Here is a 27,988-nt window from a genome sequence, read left to right on the forward strand (position 1 = left end):
GTCAGGGCAGATCGCGTCTCGAGTGTTCCCCGGGTCTGGATTCTCCGCCAGAACTGTGCTTCCATGGAACCTTGCGGGGCTCAGGGGTTCAGCCGGGCGCAGAGGGCGCAGAAAGGCGGGAAAGAGCAGCCGACGCGCAGTCGGGACGGAGGTGGCCGCCCGCCCGCCCGCCCGCGGGGCCCTCGGGCTTCTTCGGAGGCACCTGTCCCAGGTCGTTCGCAAGGTCGCGTCTGAGGCCAGGGAGTGCACGCCTGCGATGGTAGGGCCCTGAGCGCTCACTTCCCACGCGCTGGCTAGAAGGCAGGAGGACCGCAAAGAGTGCGGGAGGGTAGTCATCCCCGTGCAGCCCCCGGGTCTTGGACCCATCGCTTCAAGCCTCTCCTGCAGGCCTCTCAGGGCCCGTTTGGACTTGCCCCGCGCGCGCCCGCGCCCGCGCCCGCGCCCGCGCCCGCGCCCGCGCCCGCGCCCGCGCCCGCGCCCGCGCCCGCGCACACCTCCCCAGGGGCGGGGCTGAAAGTCTCCCGGACCCTCCCCTGCAACAGCTCCCGGCGTCCGTTGAGGCTGCCCGCCGGAGAAAGCGCGCCTGCGCGGGCTCGGGGGCGGGGGTCCCTAACTGTCCTCTGGCTGAGGGCGGGGCCGTGCGTGGCCGCCTCGTGCTTGCGTGAGGTAGGCTTGAAGATGAGGGCGCGCGCTCCCCGGCGTGCAGGGGTGGCGGCCCGCGGTCTGTGGCGTTCTTGCTTCGCGTTGTGTGCGCCCTTGAGGTGTGGCCCGCGGGGACTGGAGGCATGGCCGTCGCTTTCTGCGGCTTTGGCTTTACGCTGAGGTGCGTCGCGCGGTCCCTCGGGCGGGTTGTTTGCACCCTGACCTTGTAGGGGTGAGGTCGGTTCCTGGGATTTGGTGGCCGGTACTTTGGGGCCGCGGGTCTGCGGTCAGTGCTCGGGTCCCTGGGGTCTGGGGTGTAGGTTATGGAGGGTCTGAGGGTTTGGGGTCCGCGCTCGAGGGTCTAGAATTCAGAGGGTCTGAGGGATTGGGGTCCGCGCGCCGGAGTCTGGGGTGTGTGCTTGGGTCCCCGGGGTCTGGGGTTCGGGGTCTGCGCTTGTGGGTCTCAGGTACCAGGGGCCCGAGGGTCTGGTGTCCTGGGCGGCCTGTGGGTTCCCCTTCAGCTGCCCGCTGTAGTGGTCCTTGGGGCCTGGTGCGGTGGGCGGGAGGCCCTGGGGGCGGGTCCGCGGGGAGGAGCCGTAGTGGTTGCAGGTGTGATGGTGCGGGGCCACGAGGGGAGTGGAGCGCAGGTGGGGCTTGGAGGGTCTGGTTAGGTCCGAGTCGGTAGGTATATTCTGATGTGTGGTATTTGTGGAAAGGGGGCGGTGAAGCTTGTGTGTGTGAGAGTGAGCTGAGTGTGGTTAGGAGGGTGTTAGGAGGTCAGGGTCCATACAGAGTCCCGGAGTTGGTGGTTAGGGGTTTGTAATTCGGTGTTGAGTGGAATATGATACGTGTGGCTTCCCCCCATGACTTGGGGAACCGTGTGAGTAAGAGCAGATTTGAAAGCATTATGTGCATGTGGGTAGGGGCATGCTTGGGAAAGTGCGCATTCGTTTAGGTAGACCGCGCTTGGTTTTTATGTACGGGCATTGCAGGAGGACCATTGGTGTATCAGAGCATGTTGGATGGTTCTGTGTATCTTTTTCTGATCGGCAGCAGTCCTGTTTGTCTCGGTGTGTTGAGGGTAAGTCTGTGAATTGTTTTATGGCACTGGTGGGTGTTTTATATGTGTGATACGGGTTTTGTAGGGCTGTTGTGCAAGACGGAAGAGTTGATTCTGTATGAGAATTTGGGACTGTGAGGTTATGTATGTAGAGGTGGTGTGGCATATGTGTATGTGAAACGGTGTGGGTGATAAACGTGCATAGTTGTAGCATACTGGGTTATTTTAGGTATATTTCGGGCTTGTGGAGAGAGGTGTGTGTATTGAGTTTGTGTGTGTATTCAGGGACCATGGTTATTTGGAGGAATATTTGCTGGGGCCGTGTGTTTGTATTGTTCAGTAGGGGCCGTTAAGCTTGTGTATTTTGGAAAGTGAGCATGTATGTGTCTGATGGGGAGATGGGGCTCAGTGTTCATACAGGAGAGTTGGAGAATTGTATTTCTCTGTATTAGAGGTATGTGATATGATTATTAGTATTTGCAGGTGTGAAAGCTGACTGCTACTCACTACAGATAGCTTGGGATTTGGAAGTTGTTTCATGTATGGATCGTGAGGGATGTTTCTTTGTGTCGTGTGTGTGTGTGTGTGTATTTGTGTATATCTACTGGTTTGTGTAAATATCCAGCACCAACTGCATGAATTATCAAATTTGTTCGTAAGGTTTGAAGTTAGGAGTATTCAGAGTGTGTTTCTTTGGGTAGTGCTACTCTGTGTCTGAATGTGTTTGGTCGTAGATAGTAGAAGGTGGTCTCTATATTCAGGATGAGGATAGAAATGTGTGTGTGTGTGTGTGTGGAGATCTATATGTATTCGTGTATGTATATTTGTATATATATGCACATATGTACAGATACATGTAGTGTTTTGTGTATGTATCTGGGGTGGGAGTTGCTTGGCGTACAGTGGATTGTGTGCACATACTTATATGAGAGGGGGTGTGGTGCACTGGAACTGGCTCATACTAACTTGGGATGGTCGGTGGTGCATCTCTTTTCCTAGTTCTGTGTTTGATGACTTTAGGTAGGTAGCTGGAAATTAGTCATGCTGGGAATATTTATGCCAGGTAAAAACCACAAGCAGAAGTCTTTCCCACCTTCCTCTGAGAGCATTTTCTTAAGTATTTACCAGCACACCACTGGTGTCTATGTGTGAAGCAGGCATCATTGGGTGTGTGAGTGGGGGCATCCAGAGCTCTGGGCCCTTGTATGTGTGCCTTGACCCTGGTCATTCTGAACCACTGCATTACTCCTAAGCAGGTTGGCCCATTCTTTCGGGCCAAAGGATCCCTATATATTTGGTTGATTTCCAGTTTTTTGTGCAGGTAGGTTCAGGGGTGTTTATATGTTAGGCAGGTGGACATTCCTTCAGGATTTGTGGTCCTTACATCAGGGCATCCCAAGATGGATGGCCCTGGTAGACATGGCCGTGCAGAGCAGAACCTTCATAAATGTGTTGTTGCTGTGACAGGCAGCATTCAGAACATTGTGGGGATTCCTGGAGAGGAGGTCAGAGAGCATGCTCTCCCAGACAACCCCTTGTAAATCACCTAGGTAGCTGCAGGCGTCATTGTCTCTTCTGGAGCATGGCTGGTAGGAAGAACGCCCTCCGCATGGGTCCAGGAGGTGAAAGCCTGCAGAACCCCTTGCCCAGAGTCATGGGGAGTGTTGGGAATCTCTAGTTCTCAACCAGCCTATCCCAGTGGAAACCTGAGTCCTCGGGGCTAGGCAGGACCCCTAGGGGTCAGCGAACTGACAAGGCTGGGTGTGGGGAGGCTTTGTCCATGAAGAAGAGCTAGGGGCTGTGACCCAGAAGGACTGCGATGTTCTGCTCTGAATGGATATGGCTCTCATGTCCCCAAACCCTTTAGAAATGCTCTCTTCTTTTCTGAATGTTCAGGATGCTCCTAGGACTGGGAAGCACATAGCTTCATGTTTCTCTGAAAGGAAAACCTGATGCTCTTTCCTCTGTCCAGGTGGAGCTGCAAACCCACCAGCCACGTGATCAGCATGGCCACCAGCTGGCCACGTAGCTGCCTCCTGCCTCCCACCTCCCTTGGACCCACCCAGCATTTCTGGGCCTTCCTTATGGTGAGTCTCCTGGATCTCCCTCCAACAGAAGGTGCTATTGCCAGCTTCTTGAACTGACTTTCTTAGTACGGGTGGGTTCCTAGTAGCTCTCACTGCCTCCTTCATAACCTGTCCCCAATAAAATGCCGGTATGGTAGGCTAACTGTATTGTGTTTTGTCGGCGGAATGGATCTCTGCCTGCTTTTCTGTTTTAAAGAGTATTCTAAAGAGAATGCAATATGTGTACAAGGTATACATCCTTGGGTTTAGTGTGCCTTGTCTTTGAGATGGGAAGATGTAGACCCTGAGATTTAAGGGAGAGAAATAGGGATATCGTGGTATTGAACCAGCACTGAAAACCCCCCACTCAGATGGAATGAATGGGGATTGCTGGAATGGCTGAGGCTGGTCAGAGCTGGTTGTTCTGGGGCCTCAAGTATTTTTTGGAGTGTGTATCATGGGACATAGCCTGTGTTGCCCCGTATCTCCACGGACAGAAGGAATCCTCTGTTTCGTACTGAGTGGCCCCTTTGGCCAGGCCATTAGAAGCTCCAACTTGCTCTACTTCCCAGAAGTTGTTGGGGAGAGAGGACCTGAACCCTCTCAACCGCCCTGGGGCATGGGGGCCCAGGAGCCCTGCAGCGACACAGGAGTGCATCTGAGGAGACCCAAAAGGTGGCTCTGTGGCCACTAGGGAACTGTTCCTACAAAGGACACTGTTCTTTCTTTTTAAATTTTTTTAATTTAAATTCAGTTAGCCAACACATAATACATCATTAGTTTTTGATATAATGTTCAATGATTCATCAGTTGTACATAACAACACCTGGTGCTCATCGTGTCACATGCCCTCTTCAGTTCCCACCACCCAGTAACCCCATCCCTCCACCCACCTCCCTTTCCACAGCCCTCAGTTTGTTTCCCAGGGTCAGGAGTCTCATAAGGTTTGTCTCCCTCAATGATTTCTTCTCATTCAGTCCCCCCTCACCCCCATTGTCCTCTGCACTATTCCTTATGTTCCTCTGTGAGTGAAACCTTATGATAATTGTGTTTCTCTGGCTGACCTATTTCACTTGGCAGAATACCCTCCAGTTCCATCCACATTGGTGTAGATGTTAAGTGTTCATCCTTTCTAATGGCTGAGTAATATTCTGTTGTATATATGAAACATATCTTCTTTTTCCATTCATCTGTTGAAGGACATCTCCGCTCCTTCCACAATTGGGCTGTTGTGGACATTGCTGCTATGAACATTGGGGTGTATGTGCCCCTTCTTTTCTACTACCTCTGTATCTTTGGGGTAAATACCCCGTAGTGCAATTGGTGGGTCATAGGGTAGCTCTATTTTTAACATCTCGAGGAAGCTCCAAACCGTTTTCCAGAGTGGTTGTACCAGTTTGCATTCCCACCAACAGTGTAAGAGTGTTCCCTTTTCTCCACACAAAGTACCCTGTTCTGATGTCTGCTAGGGTCCAAGAGAGGAGGCTTACAACCTACAGAGACCAGGAAAAGCAGAACAGGGCCAGTGGGACACTAGGAACAGAGGAGGGAGAAGATGGGACTCAGGATGAGGCTGGAGGCAGGCTTTGACTCTGCTGGGCGAGGGGGAGGGAGCACGTCGGGAGGTAAATTCCTCCACCCTCGGCCAGACTCTGCTCCCGTGGCTGCTAGTAGTTGGGGATGCTGAGAGGATTCTAGTTTGGGGGTCAGTGGTCTACGTCCTTCCTGCAGCTTTCTCATGCTTCGAGCAAGAAACCTGTCCTGACTTGCAAATCTGTTTGCACCTTCCCCCACTTCCTCCCAAGAGATCAAGAGTCCTTTGTCACCGTCTTGACTGTGCACGTGCATGCATCCAAGTCCATGATATAACCATATGTTTATTATCTCTTTTCTCCCCTGGAATGTAAGAGCCAGGAGAGGGGTCTTTACTGTGATCCTTGATGCTTGATAAATAATTGTCATGGGTGTGTAGAGTGTCATAGTTTGGAACACAGAACCAGACACAGAGTTTAGGAAACAAGGTATTTACTAAACAGCACCTGTGAGGGTAGAAACAGGAAGAACTGGGCACAGTGGTCTCTCAGCAGACTCCGGAACAGCCTCTGCTTCTCCTCCTGGAGCTGAGGAGCTATACTGTCTCTCAGAGCTGTCACCATTGGAAGAAATTGGCCAGGCCTTCATCAGCCCATGAGACAAATGCCTTCCTGGAAACAGGATGCCCCCGGGCAACGCTGTTCTCTGTAGTTGCCGCCATCCCTGAGGGAGCAGGGGGCTGACGCTCTCTCCCAAAGGTGCTCTTGTCAACTCAGGACGCATGCCACTGTCATCAGACTCCTGCCTGTTACAGCTTATAGCAATTTCTTTACATAGATTCTGAGTGTGTGAGTGTCTTCAAGGTGGAGGCAATTGTGTATGTACGTGTTGGGGCTGTGAGTGTGTGTGTGTGTCAAGTCAGGGAGCCTGGAGGTGTGTGCTTGTGTCTGAGGGAGGTTGGGATGGCCCTCGTATAAGGTTCGGAGGTATGTTGGGGGTCCTGAGCCTGGTACACTGTATTGAGAACCTGCAGGGTATGACTTGCTGAAGGAGGGAGCTCCCTCAGCACGGGCACTCCCACTTTGGGGAAGTGAAGGCACAGTTTCAGTACAGCCCCTCCAAAGGACATGGAGTCACAAGATTTACTTACAGATCCCAGTAATGGGGTGTGTGCAATGGAAGGGCAGTTCTCTGTCTCCGGTCACAGCCAGCAGGACATAGAGAGCAGGGTAGCAAGCACTGAGGACTTATAGGTGTTTGGGGCGGAGGTCCCTAAATTTTCGTGGGCTCACCTCTTTAGTGGTTACCTGTAAAGGTGCCCTAGGAAAAGTAGAGTGGGAGCTTGGGGTGGGAATTCTGAGCTCAGGTCTTTATGGAACTGTCCAGACTGGGTGTGAGCAGGTTGTCATGCTGTAGAATGTGCCGGCAGCCCCTCAGAAGAGCTGTTCTCTCATCATGAGGTTGGAGCTCTGTGTGCAAGTGTGTGCTTGTGTACACTCTGTGTACACACTGGCATTGTGTGAGTGCCTCTGAATGTTCACAGTGCTGGTAGGAAGTTGGTGTGGGTGTATAGAGTGTCTATAGCACAGGCTGGGCTGTGGTGTGTGTAAATTCAGAGTGTCTAGTGAGGAATCTAATACATACATTTGAGGGTTGGGGATTGCTTATGTTCTGGGTACATGTATATTTGGGGCATGGACGGTTGCACATGTATGTATTTATGTAGGGGGTCTAGGAGTGTGTTTGACGAATTTGGAAGGGTTCTTGTGTATTTTACGAGGTTTGAGGGATTGGCTCTGTATATTCAGGTTTAAGAAGATCTGATGAGTATTTTTTTCTGGAGACCTTGGGTGGGGACAGGGATTGGAGGGATTGTTGTGTGTGTGTGTGTGTGTTTGTGTGTGTGTTGTGTGTGGAAGGAGGTTGGGGAGAAAGCCTGAATCAGGACATATCGGTATGGGGGGAACCTATGGGTGTATTTTAGGGGGATGGATGTTTCAGGATAATTTTAAAGATGTGTAGCAACCATGTATGTGCGATTTTGAGGGGCAATGAAAGCCGTGAGTATATAGTTGGTGTGGCATAGTGTGTGTGTCTGTGCATTTTGAAACTATTGTAAATATGTGTCTGTGCATTTGAGAAGACATAATGTTATGTGTTAATGCTTTGTGTGTTGGTTTTATGTATATTTGCACTATCAGGGCTGTGTGTATACTTAGGGTAAGAATTTAGGGAGTAGAGGGCTTTGGGAGCTTCAGATTGTCAGTGTAGTGGGGTGTTGTGAGTTGTGTGTCTGTAATTGGGGGGTATAGACAGATGCCATTTATAGGTTATCAAGAGGAGACAGGTATAGGTTTGTATTGGGGTGGTGAGGTCATTCTTTTGAGGAGTATTTAGGAGAAAGTAGGGAACCCCATGTGTATCTATTGGATGGTATTTGTGTGTTGAGTTTTGGAGGCATTGTACACAAGTGGACGTTAATAGTTCTAGGGGACTATATGTGGTATATTTAGGATTATGGGATTGTGTTTAATATTAAGTATGTGAGTTTGGTTTTAATGTATTCAGTTATTGTTGGAGGGTTTGTATGATTTCATTGGGGATTGGTACGGGGCTGAGTGGATTTTTGGGGGGATATGAGGATGTGTGTATTTAAGTGTTTGATTATTGGGGGCTGGTTGGGAGTACATTTTTGTATTCAAGACCATGGCTGTAATTTCATTGGGGTTAAAGGTGTAGGTCTGGGACATGAGGGTTCTAGGTGCACTAGTGGGCATCTGGTGGGTACGGTTTGTGTGTTTGGGGACACGCAGAGCTCTGTGGGACTGTGTGGTAGTGGCTCATTGTGACTAGCTGGAGTGTGTGTTGGTGTAGGAGGGGGACAGGGGGCATATTGGCGACTGTGAGGCTCTCCCATGTGGACTGACCCTTGTTTGTTGTGATCTTCTTTTGCTCAGACTCATCCTGTCTCTTTTCTAGAGCAGCCATTCCCCTGGCATGGTCAGTGGTCTTCTTAAGCTTACCTGGATGGGTCTGGGAATATCACTTCTGCTAGTGGCTGGATGCAGAGTGGGGCTGACTTCCCCAGAATTCAGTGTCACTGTCCTCAGTGGAGTGGCTGGGAGATCAGGGATTCTCCTCTAGGAGGTCAGACTTGACCAGTTCTCTCCAGAATGTGCTGGTGGGAGTGACCCATTGGATGAACTCTGCCAGGAAGTAGTAGATCCAAGGATAGTTCCTGAGGGAGGAATCTACTTTCTTCTTTGGATGGCTCCCACAGAGGGTAAGGGCCAAGTTCCCCACAGGGTCTTTCTCAGGCCTGGCCCTGCTGACCGGTCTGTGTATGCACATGTTCTACTGTACTTTGTGTCCTCTGGTGACATCAGCATGAGGCCCCCTGCATGTCAGTTCTCACTGTCCTTCCCCAGCCTGCCCCTGCTTCCCATCCTGCTTTCTCTCCCCTGACACCGTGGGTGAGAGTCACCTTCTCCAGGTAGGAGGGATTCCTCTTCCCCATGTTCTCACACCATCCTCCTGCCTCTCATTTCCGCCTTCTTGGCACCCACTCTTATCAGAACAAACTTGACTCCTCACAGTGTCCCTTCCTAGGCCCCTTCTGGTCTGACCACCTCTCACTGCCGCCCCACTGGCCTTGGTCATGAGCCCCAGGTGCAGCAGCCTTCTTTCTGTTCTTGAAAGGCACATTGGGGCCTCTTCATTTTCTGTTTCCTCATGTTAGAATGCTTCTCTCTTCTCTTTATGGAGTCCTTCCTGACTGAGATCTGCCCTGTTACTCTCTTGGCCCTCATCCTGCTTCATTGTCCTACAATGTCTCTCTCAAGGCTGAAGTGGGAAGCTGGTCAGTGTCTTAGCGAGTATCCTAACTCCAGGAATTGGTAACCATTGACACATGAGACACCAGGCCATCCGTGAGAGAATGAACTGCATGGTCCGCTTTGTCAACAGGACCTGTGAACCTGCTGCCTAGTGGCACACATGTCCCTCAAGGATGGGAGCATTGAGTCTTCATTACCTCCACCCAGGACATGTCCTAGGCCTGATCACCGTCAGCTCATATCACTGGCAGGTAGAACAAATTAAGCCAGCTGACACAGGACACATGGCATCCTGCAAAGCAACAAACCCAAATGTTGCTCACGAAAAAACCTAAACTCCTATGGCTCATAGTTCAAATGCAATGAAGCAGGCACAGCATATAAGTTAAAATAAACTGGGTATAAAATTCTAAATGTTCTAAATTAGACTGCAGCTTGTCTCCCGTGATCCGAATGTCAACAGCCAAAACTCCTGGTGTCCTGGACCGGTAAAGGAAGAACAGACCCAAACCGAGTGCCCAGCTGCGTTCATCAGGCTCTGTTGAAAAGTAAATTTGCATCATCACTGCACCACTGAGTTTTTAGCATGTGCCAGGCACTATGAGGAATACATTCATATTCATGCTTGCCAAATCCATAAAAAAACCCCTAGTGGGTACATTACTGTTTCACATTTCAGGTGATGAAGCTGATGTTCAGAGGTAAGCAGTTACGACCGAGCACTTGTATGTGCCGAGTATCAGTCGAACTGGTTGACCCATCCCAGCAAACTAAACATGACCTTGATCAATGCATCTGGAGGCCAGGCCGTGAAGATGCAAAAGACATCCCAGGAGCAGAATGAGCAGCGTGAAATACCGCAACCGTTCTAGCAGGTGTGAGGTCATACGTCATTGTGGTTTTAATTTGCAAATGCCTGACCGTTAGTAATATTGAGCAACTTTTCTTACATCTGTTGGCCTTTTATAAAAAGGGTCTTTGGAAAAAGATCTATTCAAATACTTTGTTGACTTTCTTTTGAATTATTTGCTATTTTGCTGTTGAGTTGAAGGAATTCCTCATATATTTTGGATCTTAACCCCTTGTGGGATACGTAGTTTCAAATATTGTGTCCCATTCTGTAGCTTGCCTTTTCATTTTTTGATGGTTTCCTTTGCTGTGCAGAAGCTGTTAGTTTGATGCAAATCAACTTGTCTGTTTTTACTTTTTGGTTGTCATTGCTGTTGGTATCAGATCCAAAAGTTATCGCCTGGACTAATGTCAAGAAGTTTTAGTCCTTTGTCTTTATCAGTTTCAGGTCTTAAGTCTTTTTTATTCATTTAATTTTGTAGATGAAGTTAGATAAGGAACCAGTCTCGCTCTTAACTATGTAGTGATCGTTTTTTCCCGTCATTTATTAGAGGCTAACCTTTCCTCATTGTGAGTTCTTGGAATCCTTCTTGAAGATCACACTATATATGGATTTATTTCTGGGCTCTTGGTTCCACTGATCTAATGGTCTAAATGCCAGTACTAATATATTGTAGATTTATAAAATATTTTGAAATCAGGAAGTGTGATGCCTCCAGCTTTGTTCTTGTCCAAAACTGTGTTGGCTGTTCAGGATCTTTTATGGTTTCGTATGAATTTTTGGGTTGTTTTTTCTATTTCTGTAAAGAATTCCATTGGGATTTTAATAGGGATTCTGTTGGGGTGCCTGGGTGGCTCAGTTGGTTGAGCATCTGATTCTTGATTTTGGCTCAGGTAATGAATGATCTGAGATGGAGCCCCATGTCAGGTTCTATGCTGTGCATAGAGCCTGCTTAAGATTCTCTCCCTCCCTCTCCCTTTGCCCTCATCTCTCTCTCTCTCTCTCTCTCTCTCTCTCTCAAATAAAAAAGTATGGGTTTTATTGAATCTATAGGTCACTTAATTTTTTTATACTTCATCTTTTTAAATTCAATTAGCCAAGATAAGATACATCATTAGTTTTACATGTGTTCAATAATTTGTCAGTTGCATTTAATAACACCCAGGGCTCATCACATACCCTCTTTAATGCCCATCCACCAGTTACCCCATTCCCCCCTCACCTCCCCTTCAGCAACCCTCAGTTTGTCTCCCAGAGTCAGGAGTCTCTCCTGGTTTGTATTCCTCTCTGATTTCTTTCCATTCAGGTTTCCCTCCCTTATGATCCTCTGCACTGTTTCTTATATTCCACATATCACTGAAACCATATGATAACTGTCTTTCTTTGGTTGACTTATTTCACTTAAGTGTAATACCCTCCACTTCCATCCTCGTTGTTGTAAATGGTAGGTATTCATCCTTTCTGATGGCTGAGTAATATTCCATTGTATGTATGTACCACATCTTCTTTATCCATTCATCTGTTGAAGGGCATCTCGGCTCCTTCCACAGTTGGGCTATTATGGACATAGGTGCTATGAACATTGGGGTGCATGTGCCCCTTCTTTTCACTACATCTGTATCTTTGGGGTAAATACCCAGTAGTGCAGTTGCTGGGTCATAGGGTAACTCTATTGTTAACTTCTTGAGGAACCTCCATCCTCTTCTCTAGAGTAGCTGTACTAGCTGCCATTCCCACTAACAGTGCAAGAGGGTTCTCCATTCTCTACATCCTCACCAACATTTTTTCCCTGTTTTGTTAATTTTAGCTATTCTAACTGGTATAACGTGTTATCTCAATGTGGTTTTGATTTGTATTTCCCTGATGGGTAGTGATGTTGAACAATTTTTCATGTGTCATTTGTATGTCTTCTTTGCTCTTTTTAGAAAGATTTTATTTATTTATTTATTTATTTATTTATTTATTTATTTATTTATTTATTTATTTATTTATTTATTTATTTATTTATTTGACAGACAGAGATCACAAGTAGGCAGAGAGGCGGGGTGGGGCGGGAGGGAAGCAGGCTCCCCTGCGAGCCGAGAGCCCAACGTGGGGCTTGATCCCAGGATCCTGAGATCATGGTCTGAGCTGAAGGCAGAGGTTTAACCCAGTGAACCATCCAGGTGCCCCGTGTTTTTTGAGTGTTGAGTTTGATAAGCTCTTTATAGATCTCGGATACCAGCCGTTTATCTGATATGTCATCTGTAAATGTCTTCTCCCATTCCATAGGTTGCCTTTTACGTTTGTTGACTTTCCTTTGTTGTGCAGAAGCTTTTTAACTTGATAATGTCCCAATAGTTCATTTTTTGCCTTTGTTTCCCTTGCCTTTGGCAATGTTCCTAGGAAGAAGTTGCTGCAGCTGAGGTCGAAGAGGTTGCTGCCTGTGTTCTCCTCAAGGATTTTGATAGATTCCTTTCTCACATTGAGGTCCTTCACCTACTCTGAGTCCATTTTAATGTGTGGTGTAAGGAAGTGGTCCAATTTCATTTTTCTGCATGTGGCTGTCCAATTTTCCCAACACCGTTTGTTGAAGAGGCTGTCTTTTTTCCACTGGACATTCTTTCCTGCTTTGTCGAACATTAGTTGACCATAGAGTTGAGGGTCTATTTCTGGGCTCTCCATTCTGTTCCATTGATCTATGTGTCTGTTTTTGTGCCAGTACCATACTGTCTTGATGATGACAGCTTTGTAATAGAGCTTGAAGTCCGGAATTGTGGTGCCACCAACTTTGGCTTTCTTTTTCAATATTCCTTTGGCTATTCGAGGTCTTTTCTGGTTCCATATAAATTTTAGGATTATTTGTTCCATTTCTTTGAAAAAAATGGATGGGATTTTGACAGGGATTGCATTAAATGTGTAGATTTCTTTAGGTAGCATAGACATTTTCACAATATTTGTTCTTCCAATCCAGGAGCATGGAACATTTTTTCCATTCCTTTGTGACTTCCTTAATTTGTTTCATGAGTACTTTATCGTTTTCTGAGTGTAGATTCTTTGTCTCTTTGGCTAGGTTTATTCCTAGGTATCTTATGGTTTTGGGTGCAATTGTAAATGGGACTGACTCCTTAATTTCTCTTTTTTCTGACTTGTTGGTGTAAAGAAATGCAACTGATTTCTGTGCATTGATTTTATATCCTGACACTTTACTGAATTCCTGTGTAAGTTCTAGCAGATTTGGAGTGGAGTCATTTGGGTTTTCCCCATATAGTATCATATCATCTGCAAAGAGTGACAAAAGTTTGATTTCTTCTTTGCCTATTTGCATGCCTTTAATTTCTTTTTGTTGTCTGATTGCCGAGGCTGGGACTTCTAGTACTATGTTGAATAGCAGTGGTGATGATGGACATCCCTGCCGTGTTCCTGACCTTAGTGGAAAAGCTCTCAGGTTTTTCTCCATTGAGAATGATATTTGCAGTGGGTTTTTCATAGATGGCTTTGATAATATTGAGGTATGTGCCCTCTATCCCTACACTTTGAAGAGTTTTGATCAGGAAGGGATGCTGTACTTTGTCAAATGCTTTTTCAGCATCTATTGAGAGTATCCTATGGTTCTTGTTCTTTCTTTTATTAATGTGTTGTATCACATTGATTGATTTGTGGATGTTGAAGCAACCTTGCATCCCTGGAATAAATCCCACTTGGTCGTGGTGAATAATCCTTTGAATGTACTGTTGGATCCTATTGGCTCGTATTTTGGTGAGAATTTTTCATCTGTGTTCATCAAGGATATTGGTCTGTAATTCTCTTTTTTGATGGGATCCTTGTCTGGTTTTGGGATCAAGGTGATGCTGGCCTCATAAAATGAGTTTGGAAGTTCTCCTTCCATTTCTGTTTTTTGGAATAGTTTCAGGAGAATAGGAATTAATTCTTCTTTAAATGTTTGGTAGAATTCCCCTGGGAAGCCGTCTGGCCCTGGGCTTTTGTTTGTTTGGAGATTTTTGATGACTGTTTCAATCTCCTTACTGGTTATGGGTCTGTTCAGGTTTTCTATTTCTTCCTGTTTCAGTTGTGGTAGTTTATATATCTCTAGGAATGCATCCACTTCTTCCAGATTGTCAACTTTGTTGGCGTAGAGTTGCTCATGACATGTTCTTATAATTGTTTGTATTTCTTTGGTGTTGGTTGTGATCTCTCCTCCTTCATTCATGATTTTATTTATTTGGGTCTTTTCTCTTTTCTTTTTGATAAGTCTGGCCAGGGGTTTATCGATCTTATTAATTCTTTCAAAGAACCAGCTCCTAGTTTCGTTGATTTGTTCTATTGGTTTTTTTGGTTTCTATTTCATTGATTTCTGCTCTGATCTTTATTATTTCTCTTCTCCTGCTGGGCTTAGGCTTTCTTTGTTAAGTTTGTTGATTTTAACCAAAGAAAAGTTCTACTGGGAACTGATAGGAATTGCATTTTAAGCCTATAAATCAATTTCAGAGGAACTAACATTTTCCTACAACGACTCTTCAAATCCATGAAAGCAATACCTCTCTGCACTTACTTAGTCTTGCTCGTTTTCATTAGTTCTACAAGTTTCATTGTCTGGGTCCTCTACATTTCTTAAAAGATTTATACCAAACATCTCATTTTGGAGGGAACTATGGTATAGGTTTTTGATTTTGGTTTCCAATTGTTTGTTGCTAGTCTATGGTAATATGATCAGCTGCATATTACACTAATCTTTTATTCTGAGACTTTGCTAAAGTAATCTATTATAATTTATTGTGAGTTTTCTCATAGAGAGTCCTGAGAATCTTCAATGTAGACAGTTATATCGTCTGCAAATAATAACAGGAATATTTCATCTTTTCCAGACCATATGTCTGTATTTCCATATCTTCCTAAACCACACTAAGTAGAACCTACAATAATAAGTTGAAAATGGGATGAGAGAAGATATTCTTGTCTTGTTTTTGAACTCACAGGAAAAGCTTTATCCTTGTTCTCCGCCTCCTCCTCCTCCTCTTCTTCTTCTTCTGATTATTATTAGTAGTAGTAGTAGTAGTAGTATGATGTGTTGGTCACCACACAGTACATCATTACTTTTTTTTAAGGTTTTTATTTATTTATTTATTTATTTGCAGAGCGAGATCACAAGTAGGCAGAGAGCAGGCGGTGGGAGGGGGGCGGAAGCAGGCTCCCCGCTGAGCAGAGAGCCCAATGCAGGGCTCAATCTCAGGACCCTGGGATCATGACCCGAGCCAAAGGCAGAGGTTTAACCCACTGAGCCACCCACGTGCCCCAACATCATCATTAGTTTTTGATGTAGTGTTCCATGATTCATTGTTTCCACGTAACACCCAGTGCTCCATGCAATACGAGCTTTCCTTAATACCCACCACTGGGCCAACCCATCCCCCCACCCCCCTCCCCTGTAAAACCCTCAGTGTGTTCCTCAGAGTCTATAGTCTCTCATAGTTCGTCTCTGCCTCTGATATCCCCCCTTCATTTTTCCCTTCCTTCTCCTAATGTCCTCCATGTTATTCCTTATGTTCCACAAATAAGTGGAACTATATGATAATTGACTTTCTCCACTTCACTTATTTCACTCAACATAATATCTTCCAGTTCCATCCATGTTGATGCAAAAGTTGGATACTCATCCTTTTTAATAGCTGAGTAATATTCCATTGTCTATATGGACCATATCTTTTTTACCCATTCATCTGTTGAAGGGCATCTCGGCTCTTTCCAGTCTGGCTGTTGTGGACACTGCCGCTATGAACACTGGGCATGTGGCACATCTTTTCATTACATCTGTATCTTTGGGGTAAATACCCAGGAGTGCAATTGCTGCATCCTATGATAGCTCTATGTTTTAACTTTTGAGACACCTTTACACTGTTTTCCAAAATGGCTGGTAGGAGGGTAGGGTAGGAGGGTAGGAGGGTTCCCCTTTCTCCACAACCTCTCCAACACTTTTTCTTTCTTGCCGTGTTAATTTTTGCCATTCTAACTGGTATAAGGTGGTATCTCACTGTGATTTGGATTTGACTTTCCCTGATGGTTAACGATGTTGAATATTTTTTCATGTGTCTGTTGGCCCTTTGTATGTCTTCTTTGGAGAAGTGTCTGTTTATGTCTTCTGCCCATTTTTTGATGTGATTGTTTTTTGGATGTTGGGTTTCAGGAGTTCTTTATAGATCTTGGCTATCAGCTCTTTGTCTATAGTGTCATTTGCAAATATCTTCTCCCATTCTGTGGGTTGCCTCTTTGTTTTGTTGATTATTTCCTTTGTTGTGCAGAAGCTTTTTATCTTGATGAAGTCCCAGAAGTTCATTTTCCCTTTTGTTTCCCCTGTCTTTGGAGACATGTTTTGAAAGAAGTTACAGTGGCCAGTGTCGAAGAGGTTACTGCCTATGTTCTCCTCTAGGATTTTGATGGATTCCTGTCTCGTATTGAAGTCTTTCATCCATTTAGAGTTTATCGTTGTGTATGGTGTAAGAGAATGGTTGAGTTTCATTCTTCTGTATATAGCTGTCCAATTTTCCCATTATTTATTCCCACCATTTATTGAAGAGACCATCTTTTTTCCATTGGGTACTTTTTCCTGCTTTGTTGAAGATTATTTGACCATAGAGTTGTGGGTCCATATCTGGCTCTCTATTCTGTTCCATTGGTCTACGTGTCTGTTTTTGTGCCAGTACCATGCTGTCTTGGTGATCACAGTTTTGTAATATAGCTTGAAATCAGTCAATGTGATGCCCCCAGCTTTGTTTTTCTTTTTCAACTTTTCTTTATCAAAAGCAGAAGGCTTTTGCACTCCAACAATACAGGATCCTGGAGGCTCCCTCCCCCTTCTGTTTATTTTTTTTTTTTAATTTCTTTTCAGCGTAACAGAATTCATTGTTTTTGCACCATACCCAGTGCTCCATGCAATGCGTGCCCTCCATAATACCCACACTTGGCTACAGAAAGGGAAATTAGAGAATCGATTCCATTTACTATAGCACCAGGAACCATAAGATACCTGGGAATAAACCTAACCAAAGAGGTAAAGGATCTATACTCGAGAAACTACAGAACACTCATGAAAGAAATTGAAGAAGACACAAAAAGTTGGAAGACCATTCCGTGCTCTTGGATCGGAAGAATAAACATTGTTAAAATGTCTATACTGCCTAGAGCAACCTATCCTTTTAGTGCCGATCCGATCAAAATTCCACCGGTATTTTTCAAAGAGCTGGAGCAAATAATCCTAAAATTTGTGTGGAATCAGAAGAGACCCCAAATCGCTAAGGAAATGTTGAAAAACAAAAATAAAACTGGTGGCATCACGTTACCTGATTTCAAGCTTTACTACAAAGCTGTGATCACCAAGACAACATGGTACTTGCATAAAAACAGACACATAGACTACTGGAACGGAGTAGAGAGCCCAGATATGGACCCACAACTCTATGGTCAAATAATCCTCAACAAAGCAGGAAAAAATATAGAGTGGAAAAAAGACAGTCTCTTCAATAAATGGTGCTGGGAAAATTGGACAGCTATATGTGGAAGAATGAAACTCGACCATTCCCTTACACTGTAAACAAAGATAAACTCGAAATGGATAAAAGACCTCAACGTGAGACAGGAATCCATCAGAATCCTAGAGGAGAACATAGGCGGTAACCTCTTCTGTTTATCTTTTGATATCTGCCCATGGAATGATGGCTCCCCGCTTCATACCTCAAGACTAACCGCCTGAGATATTCTGTTTATAGAGATCCAGATATACCTCCTTACATCACAGGCTGCTTTTGCGGGTGTTCAGAATGGTCTGGTAGACATCCAGCTCAATTCAAGGACCAGTTGAAATAGGGTCCCCTACTCCTCCACCATCTTTGCCCCTGTCAAGGAGTGCACTTGTGATCCTCACTTTTATCTCTATATAACTTAGAGTTTAAACTTTGGACATATTAGATTACAATGCAATTATATTTTTTCAGTTAACCTTATATGACTTATTCAAATATCATTGGAGAAAACACTTTAACATCAATTTTATCTAGAAATTCTCAATATTTTGCACTTTCAGAGTAACCAACAGGAGAATGCCCAGATACAGGACACACATTTAGCAGAGTACCCAGAGACTGGAACAGTACAATATCTTCTGCTCTCTGAGACAGCACTAGGGATCCTACAAAGCCAGTGTCCAGGTAATAATAGGGAAGGAAGAATGGGGTCTGATCTTAATCCGCCTCCTAGTTCTGAAGATACCACCATACGTTCACTGTCACTGGTAGATCTGTTTGTATATACTTCTGAGACTATCTTGGCACAATGCTTAGAATCCACATTGGATTGAAAGGTACAGGAAAAATTTTCCATGAACTATATTTCCATTTATATATTCTTAGGACTCTTATAAGCTACAAAAACCTTAGGAATCCCTCTGCAATTTATGTTTGTGGGTGGAAAACATCTCTACGTACAACGTCCAGACACGTTGTACACTTTCACACAACACGCATCCCTGAAACAGGATCCTCAGAATGAACCAACTCAAAGTACATTCCAAACACAGACGATAGAATGAGAGTGGGATCTGACTTTCAGAGACCCAGGGAGGATGGCAGAAGGAACCCTCAGACAGCACAGCGTAACCCCAAGATATTTTACGAAAATGAGCACCAAGGGCCCAGGTGTGCACAGGCATACCAGAGGAAACAGGCCCTCAGAACTCAGGGAGTCATGCCTGGGGCCATCCCAGTGGATGTGCTGGGTGGTGGGGCCCGCTGCCAGCTTGTCTGGGGGAGGGTCCCACCAACAAATACGCCAGGGGGCCGACAAGTGGCGACTATCCAAGCCCAGACTCTCCAGAGCAGACACTTGAGCAGGAATGGCTCCAGCTCGCCCCACTGTCTGTCTGAACACGCAGCCCCCACACCATCCTTCTTGGCCAGAGCCTCCTGTGACACCTGCGTCCAGGGACAGTGGATGATGAATGGAGGCCTGGACACAGGCAGAGCCTGCCCATTACCAGCCGCTGGGCGAGCGCCATGTGTGGGGGCACTGGGGCGCCCTGGCCAGGATCCCACAAGCTGGCTGCTCTCCTCTTCCCGCCCAGCGCACCGTGGCGTGAGGAACACACGCATCTCTGAATGAAGAACAAACATGCAGGCGCGGAAGGGTGGCCACGGGAGCCCGAGCTTCCCGGGTGCCCTCAGAAGGCACAGCATTGTCCTCAGTGGTGACAGGAATGCTCCTCTATCCAAGGGATTCCCCAGAACTCCAGGACCCATTGCTGGATCTTGTCCTAGGGGAGCAGGAGGAGGCTCTGCAGCCAAACCCGCGAGGCCGACTGACAGGGCCACCCAGGTCCCCAGGCCGCCCGGAGCCCGCGGTGCTCTCGGGAAAGCGTGAGCCTGGCTTCCTGCAGGCTCTCTGGAGACCCAGCGAGCTGACCGGGACCTGCCCTGCTGGATGGTGCAGAGCACAGCTGGGCCCGCTCTGGGTGAGCACCGGGACTTCCCCAGGGGCCCGGATGACCTGGTCCTCACCGCAGATTCGTCCTCACTTCCTGGGAGCTCCCTCCTGATTTGGCCCTGCCACACCGTCCCCGCAAGCTGTCACCTCTCCTAAGTGTTTCTGTGGCGAGGAAGGTTGGCCGCCATAAAAATCTGAAACGTTTCTCCACTTAATTTCCTTCCCGCTGCACAGACCTTCTATTTTCCAAGGAAAAGAGGCAAATCTTCCCGGATGCCATTAGCATCCAGCGCCCGCTAGGCGCACACCACGGACAGGGACACGGCGGGGGTGACAGGCACGGGGGGGGGGGGCCCTCTGTTTGGGTCTGGTTGGGCCCCTGAGCCCCTTCCTCTCTGTGAGGCCCAGCTGGACAGGGAGGGGCAGCCGCTGGGGAGTGCGACCAAGAGGAAACCTCTGCTTCAGGAAGGGGCAGGAGGGTGGGGAGCACTCCAGAGCCGCCTGCCTGGAGAGGGAGGAGCCCCTGTGGGGTGGCCTGCGGATTCTCTGCAGCGGGATGAGGACGCCGGCATGAGTTCCTTTCTTCACCAAACTCTTTGCTGGGGTCGGGAGGAGGGAAGCAGAGGGCCAGGTGTCCCTTGGACCTGGATGGCCTTGGCCCCATCCTGCTTGCAGGAACAGCACATCTGGGAGTGCTGAGTGCTGTAGGGGCCTCACCAAACCCGGAAAAGCCACGAGAATCTAGAACCTGGAGAGGAGGCCGTGGCTGGGGTGGAGGCCGGTGAGGGCCTGGGTGCTGGCTCCTTGGATCAGAGCATCTGGGTGGGACAGGGGTAGGGGCTGGAAGGGACCAGCACTCCTACTGAGGGGAGGTGGGCGGACTGGGAGGTGCAGGGCAGGTGTGGGGGGCAGCAGGGTCACCTCCCTGCATGGTTGGAGAAGATGGCCCTGTCCAGAAATCCCGCCACGGGACTTGCCGCCTGCGCCACAGCTGTGGTTCCTGCGTGCACACCGTGGCCAGTGCCCCCATCTGCCCTCATCCATGCCCCGTGTCTGTCCTCACTGGGATTGGGAGGATCCCCCACTGGCCCTCCTATTTCGGTGATCCCACTGGGACCAGAAGACGCTCCAGCTACCACGAGCCCCAGGCCCAGAGCCCGTCTCCTCAGGCCCCGCACAGGGAGCCCTGCGGGAGCTGAGGACCACCCGCCCAGTCGGACCCGTGGCGGAAGCTTCGGGGAGGCAGAGGGAGCTCCGGAAGATGGGGCTGTCTGCGGACTTCATTCTCAAAAACGGTCGTGGTGCAGAGGGCTCCCCATCCCTGGACGCTCAGGGGTCCGGATGGTGACGGGTGCCCCAGGAAGCCCCTCTCAGGCCCTTCCATCCCGTGGGGAACCCTCTCCCGGCGGCAGCCCACACGCCAGGAGGAAGACAGTGGCCCAGAGCGTTAACCACAAAACTAACTTTATTCCCCATTTACACACGGTGCCCCAGTGGGCTGCTGCCACCCTGCCCCCACGGTCATGACCTCCCTCCCTCCCTCCGTCCCTCCCTCCCTCCCGACCTCCCTTAGGATCTCCCTTCCTCCCTCCCTCCTCCCCTCCCTCCCTCCCGCAATCAGGATCAGCACTAGGACGAGAAGGACCCCCTAGGCTCCTTGGGGTCCCCGGGGTGTGCCGGCCCTGGAGGGCAGGCCCACTTCTCCCTACTGGCTGCAGTGACGCTTCCTTCTCCTCCCTGTGACCAAGGAGTCACACCTTCTCTTTGCAGGCTGTGAGGGGTGAACCAGCCCCACAGCCAAGGCCGGCCTCCCAGACACCCTGAGGTTGGCCCCAGGCAGGGGCGTCTTCGCCACAGAGGCAGGACCCTCACACAGAGCCCGCTTCCTGGACTTTGTAGCTGGGGGGGTGGCCGGGCCGAGGCCTATTCTCTGAGGAGAGGGGGCCCGTGGAGCCCCCCGTGGCCCCCAACCGCCAGGGCTGGGGATGACTGAGGCAGGAGCGGGACTCTGGGAGAGCCCCCAGGGCAGCAGGCTGTGCTGAGAGGCCAGGAGGAAGGCCAGGCTGGGGAGCTCCTCCTCGTCCTCACTGGACCCATCTGCCAGCCCTCGAGTGTCCCTAGCAGGAGGGGCCTCTCTGAGAACCGGGGCATCCCTGGGGCCCAGTCCAGGGTAGGCGCACCTTTGACCCTGGGGAGGGGAGGGGACACGTCCAGCTCGAGGTGCAGGGGACTCCTGTCGTCCGGGAGAGAGAGCAAAGGCTCTGGGCCCCGACAGGTGTGTCTGTGCTCGGCCGTGCCTCTGAAGGTCCTGGCCGTCAGTGTCTGCTGGGCAGGCTTTGTCGCTGACCCCCAGCCCCTTCCCGGGACCGGTCTCGTGCTCAGGCGTGGGGCCCGACCGGGCTGCGCAGAGGCGTGGGGGTGCCTGCACACCCTCCTCCGTATTCAAGGCCATCAGTCGTTTCTCCACCAGCTGAGGAAGGAGGTGAGAGTGACTGGCCAGCATAGGCCAGTGAGATGGGGGGATGGGACAGTGGCACTGGGAGAGGAAGGGAGGGTGACCCACGAGGCTGTGGCTCTGCTGTCATCCCCCTGCGTTCCTCCCTCCCTCCCTTCCCAGGCTCCCCATCTTCCACTTCCCATTCTCGGCTCTGTGCCCACCCGACGCTGGCCTCCCCAGTGCTGTGATTCGCAAGAAGCAAAGGGGGCACAGAGTCATGTGGGTCTTTGTTTTGGAGTCCCCTCCTCGGGCTCACCTGGGACCCCACTCCCTCCCCTGCATCGCCTGGGTCCCCTCCATCCCCCAGCTTGCCTGGAACCCGTCCTTCCCCTGGCTCACCTCTGCAAGGCTGAGTCCTTCCTCCTGCTCCAGTTTCTCAGCCAGGGCCAGGAGGTCCAGCTGTGGTTCCGAGGACAGCAGTTCCGCCAGGAAGCAGGGGTGGATGACTGCCTCCACCTGGGACAGAGGAAAGAGGCTGGGGTCATACTTGGCAGGGAGCCCCCTGTGAGCCAGGAGGGTCTGCAGGAAATGTGGGAAAGAAAAGACTCACCCATCCTTCTCCAGATGGTGGGAGAGGTTTTAACGTTACAGTCACTTGCCCCTCTCTCTCTCTCTCTCTCTCTCTCTCTCTCTCTGTCTCTCTCTCTCTCTCTCTCTCTCTCACACACACACACACACACGCATGCACATGTGCAGACACACATTCACACATATATGTACACAGAGAGACAAAACCTGGGCATGCACACACACACACACACACACACACACACACACAAACACCCCCAAAACATACGTGCACTCTCAGAGACACAAAGGACATACCCCTAGGCAGACACACACGTGAGCAGACACACAGGACCACATGCGGACATACACAAAGACATCCACACAAGGCACAAATACACACACACAGGCCTCTACGCACACAGACACGGGTATGCACGGGTACAAACAAACGTACACACAAACACGATGCTTGGGCATGTGTGCACACATGCCTGCACGCACAGAAGTATACAGACATGCCTGCATGTACACAGGCAAATACACAAGTATGCACACACACATGCACACACAGCCCAGGAACAAGGAAAGAGCTTAATGCCAAAGGCCTGAGCTCAGCCCCGATCTGGGCGTTGGAGTGCCAATCCCTGGAATCTTCCAGACACCAGGCTGCGGGCCAGCGCACCTTGGTGACGAAGTCTTCCTGGGAACACAGCTCGTCAATGTAGCTCAGGAGACCCGGGTCCGGGTAGGTCGCGGCCTCATTCTGCTGTGGCTCCTTTCCATCCTCTCCGCATTCACCTGCCGGGCCCCCCGGGGCCGAGTGGCCAGGCCCCAGCAGCCCCTCCATGATGTCCACGTACTCTCTCACAGCCTCTGGAGGGATCTCCTTGGGCGCCTTGCTCTCCGGGCGCCGCGGGGGTCTGCGTGGCTGCTGGCGGGAGGGCTGGGCCCTGGAACCCGCCTTCCTGGGAACGCACGCTGAGGCAGAGCGGGAAGGAGGGAGGAGGCGTGAGGGGCTCCGGCAGAGCGTCGGGAGGGCAGAGTTTGGGGGACACTGATGTCCCTGGGGGCTGGGTCAGGGCCACCGGAAGCTGTGGGCACCGTGGGACTGGCAGAGCCGGGAGGAGGAGCGTCTCACAGCCAGCCACGTGAGCCAGGGCGGACCCACCGATCCTCCAAGGGTCTCCCCACAGCCCACTTCCCAGGCAGACTTTGTGCCGGGTCCTCTGACAGGCGTGGGGAGAGGAGTCAAGAAATTCACTCGGTCAATACCCGTCCTGACAAAGGGCAGCTGAGACCCCCGGCTGCTCTGGTCAAAGGCCAGACAATGTCCCCTTGTGGGAGCAGACACGACACAGGGACAGAGGCCTTCCCTCGGCCCCCACTGCCACGGTCCACCAGCTGTCATGGGAATGCGGGGGCCTTACCTGGCTGCGGGCCCGCTTCCGCGGCTGGGGGCCCCCGCCGTTCAGGCTTCGGGGGCGCTGGGGGAGGCAGGCCCTGGGCCACCTTCACCCACTGTAACTTCTGCATCTGCATCTCCTCCTCCATCTCGAACTCCATGAACCTGGGGGTGAGGAGGCCCAGGCCGCACTGAGGAGGGGGCCCGGCCCTGGAGCCAGCAAGGCCAGCAGCAGGTTGAGGGACCGGGAGAGGCGGGGCCTTGGAGGGACGGCCGTGGCCCCGGCCACCAAGGAGGCAGCAGGCGGGCTGTCCGGCGCATCGCCTCCACAACCCCCTCGGAGGGAGTCCGACCCCAGGCGAGGCGGCCTCAGGTTCCCCAACCCCGTCCTGAGACCTTCTGGTGGAGGCAGCGGTGGGTCCAGAGCAAGGGAGGGTGGAACCGCCAGGGAGGTGGGGAGGGCGGCCCTCTGGGACAAGCGAGCATCAGCACAGCCAGACCCTGCCCCCGGCCCACTCGCCCAGCAGCCCCGGGCCAGAGACCCTGACTCACTTTCCCGCCATCTCGTAGTAGATCAAGCGGTCAAAGTTGCTTCTGCTCTGCCACTCCTGCACGGCCCGCCACACTCCCTCTTCCAGCGTCATCGTGGGCTTCAGGCGCGCCAGGGACCGCAGCACCGGGCTGTAAGCCGTCGGGGTCAGGGGCCGGCTGCAGTCCAGTCACCCCCAGCCTGCCCCGGGTCCTCTGGAGCCCGTGTCCCCCACCCAGCATGACCGAGTGCTGGCAGGTGACAGGGGGTTTCGGGGTGTGCCAATCCACCTTCTCAACCACCACGGTCAGCGCCTCCCACCACACCAGCCCTGGGCCCTGGGCTCCAGGCTGACTGTCCACTGACAGGAGCAGGGACGTGGTGGCCTGGCAAGTCAGTCCTTCTGGACTCTGCCTCTCAGAGTAATAATACTCGCGGACATTAAGGTACCCAGCAATGAGTCCAGCCTCTGCAGGAAGTGCCATCACCCCGTGTTCGGGAGGGACCCCAGATGCCATGGTCGGGCCTGCCTGGTCAGACCTCTGCAGGAAGGATCCCACACCCTCACCCCTGCACCACCTCTGCTCCCTCCCCTCCCGTTCTGAGGGATCCTCTGGGACAGCGAGGGTGGGGCCCGCACAGGACCTCTGCGGGCCCTGCACGTCCCAAGCCTCCTCTGCTGCGCTGGCCCCCTGGCCGTGAGATGCCCCAGGCCCATGTTCCCAGGAGGCAGGGTGACAGAGAGCGCGGCACCCAAACCACAGGCCCTCCTCTGACACCCGGACCCTCTCTGCCTGTGAGTCCCCGGCGAATGTCACCGTGATGTCTCTGGAAGGGACAGGTTGGCTGGACAACCCCCCCCACCACCACCACCCCAATGTCAGTTGAGATGCGTGACTGAAAGGTGTCCTGGACCAGAACGTGCCTTCCTAGAGCAGGGACCCGGCCGCAGCCCTTCTTCCCAGCGGCCCTAGATCACCGCCCTGTGTGCGCGCCCCAAGGTGGGCTTGCGTGAGGGCTGCAGGAGAGCAGAGAGCAGAGGCCACTCACATGAGAAAGCAGGAGAGAGCTTCTGCGTCGGGGCTCTGCGGGAGGTGCCTCCGGGCCAGCGACTTGAAGCGCTGCCAGCGCCGGAAGTTCTCGTAAACACTCTTGGGGTTACAGGAGTCCTCGGGCGAGGCCGTGGTCCGGCTCCTGGAAGCTCCGTGAGGCTGTGGCCTGGCGTCGACTGGGGGCACGACGGTGGTCAGCTGCGCGGCTGGGGGCTGAGCCGGAGGTGGAAGGCTTGGGGCCGAGCCTCCCTTGCCAGCCTGGGAGCCCCCATGGGCCGAGGCAGGCATGCTGGTCTCCACCGCAGAGGCTGTCACGAAGAGGGGTGCGGGACACGCAGCACCCCCACAGAGGGCCCCTGGAGCACTCCAGCTGAGGGGGGCCTGAGTGAGGACGATGGTCTGAGTCTGGGGGGTCACTGAGCACCCCTGTTCTGACCGGACCTGCACAATGACATTGCAGGTCCCAGTCCCATTGGGGCCGAGGCCAGCCTCTCCTGCCACCAGCGGAGTCCTGGAGAAAGCTGGCAGCACCAGGGGGCCACCAGGAGGGAATGGCGGGGTCATGAGGGGCGGCGGGTGCTGCCCCCACAGTGGCCGGTGAGGGGCGCCGGCAGTGGGTGCGGGGAAGGGCCGTGCCATGAAAGCAGACAGGGAGGCTCCTGGGTCCGTGGCCACATGGGGTCCCAGCACTGCAGATGCTGTGGACAGAAGGAAAGGGCCGGATGGGGTCAGAGAACCCGCAGCCAGGAGGGAGGACCCGGGGCCCCCTTAGCCCCGGGGAGCAGAGCAGTGAATCCCGTGGCATCGCATGAGGGGCATCACGGGAAAAGGTGCGGTTTGCCAGTGTCCGAGAGTGATGTCCATGCTCTGGCCTCCCGCAGGGAACTCCCGCCCCCGCCCCTCCCACCACGACATCCTGTCTGCACAGGCGGTTGGGCCAGCACTGCCTCTGAGAACCACCCACGGACCCCCCAGACACGACTCTCCAGCCTCACGGGCTGCCTCCCAAGACGTGGGCCTGGCTGGACCCCTGACCTGTGGGAAGTGGCCTCAGCGGGCCCCCTGGCAGCTGGGGACCTTCTGCAAGGTCCCTCCTAGGCACCTGTAGGGCCTCTGTGAACGGACAGCGTCTGAACCATTCGGGCCCCTCTCCCGCCAGCCTTCCCGTTCCCGACGCTCCCTGGGAATCCCACCCTCTCCTTCCCGGCCCAGCACAACCGAACAAGAACGCTTGACCTGGATCTCTGCCAGGAAAGCTCCCCCCAAACCCTGCGGTAAGCCCGTCTCAGAACCATCCACACACCCCGGACACAGGGCCAGGGTCCAGCAGCCCAGAAAACAGGACAAGAGGAAGCAGGTGGGAACTGCGTTTCCTCAAGAGGGAGAGCGACCCAGAGCGGCTGAGGAACCCGAGCCCTACCTTGAGGCCTCCCGGTGCCCCGACCCTGCTGAACCCAAGACAAGGCCTCCGTGGCCTGCGGACACGTGGGCTCGGAGTGACCACCGGCCCAGGTCTCGGGGAGGACACGACACTGCACACTTGGCCGCACACAGCCCCATGCAACGACGTTCTGGCTAAGACCGCCTCTCCGCCTGCCCCGGCCCGCGCCGCCGGCAGGACACACTCCCACCTCTCCCTGCAAACTGCCCAAGGAGGCGTGTGCCCCCGGAGGGAGTCGGCGAGACGGCCGCCGTCCTTTCTCCACACACAGGGCGTTTCCCCCGACAGGGCCTGACCCACCTCCAAGGAGCCCCTCCCCAAGGTCCTTGCAGGTTTCTGCAGACTCCCGGCCTCTCGGCCCCCAGGCCAGCTGTCCTTGGGGGTCCAGTGCGCTCCCTTCCTCTGCCTAACCCCACCGGAGTGCCCCTGGCCGGCGTCACATTTGAATCCCGAGGACTTCAGGGGTGGCCTGGGCCCTGACACGTCCAACCCAAGCCAAAGGCTCACCTCCTTGTAAAGCCATCCCCACAGGCAGAGGACGCCGCCGCCTGGCAGCCTCCACACTGAGGAAAGTCAGGTCCGGGCCCCACACGGTGAGCTGCTCCAGGAGACAGTCGGGACCCAAGCCAAGGACGGAAAAGTTTGAATCTAAACAGGGCGAGAACGCAGGACTTCATGACATTCTGTGGCGGGGGAGGGGCGGAGGGCCCCTGCCCTGGCTGGGGTGGGGAGACATTCCATGAGTCGGGCTCTGGCAGGTGGGCCAGAACCCCAGGTTCCTTTCGAACGATGCAGGGGCAGCACAGTTGGGGCGCGCGCCTTTCCAGGCAGTTCAGACACTGTTTTCCAGATTCACCGCACCAAGGTGTGACCCGGTGCTCCTTGGCTCGATTTTGTGTCCAGAGACCTCGGCTCGTGTCCCTCCACCCGCTCTGCTTCCTACCTGGCTCTTGACTCCTTCAACAGGGGCTGCGCAGGGGCGCCTCTTCCTCCCACCTCCTACTCCTGGCAACCCGGCCCCTTTCTCCCAGGAACCCAGGGTTACCTGTGTCTTTTAGATCTTCAGAGAGATGCATTGTGCCTCAAAAAGTCAATGTACGCCCTTCGTTTCTTGAAGAATGAA

At 51.8% G+C, this 27,988-nt stretch overlaps 1 protein-coding gene across 1 annotated transcript; it reads right to left on the reverse strand.

The window, feature by feature from the left end:
• Nucleotides 1-88: 88 nt before the first annotated feature.
• On the reverse strand, nucleotides 89-27,977 carry LOC125083720 (NUT family member 2G-like). Its single transcript, XM_047700567.1, has 11 exons — nucleotides 27,911-27,977; nucleotides 27,373-27,513; nucleotides 25,423-26,122; nucleotides 24,396-24,524; nucleotides 23,869-24,008; nucleotides 23,124-23,419; nucleotides 22,271-22,387; nucleotides 21,615-21,904; nucleotides 1,114-1,305; nucleotides 493-777; nucleotides 89-293 (listed from the first exon to the last, which is right to left on the reverse strand). The coding sequence occupies exons 1-11, from the start codon at nucleotides 27,939-27,941 to the stop codon at nucleotides 89-91; spliced, it is 2,526 nt and encodes an 841-aa protein (XP_047556523.1). The 5' UTR covers nucleotides 27,942-27,977.
• Between the last annotated feature and the right edge of the window lie 11 nt (nucleotides 27,978-27,988).

The sequence above is a fragment of the Lutra lutra genome, chromosome 13 (assembly GCF_902655055.1).
Source record: "Lutra lutra chromosome 13, mLutLut1.2, whole genome shotgun sequence".
Classification (NCBI taxonomy): Eukaryota; Metazoa; Chordata; class Mammalia; order Carnivora; family Mustelidae; genus Lutra; species Lutra lutra.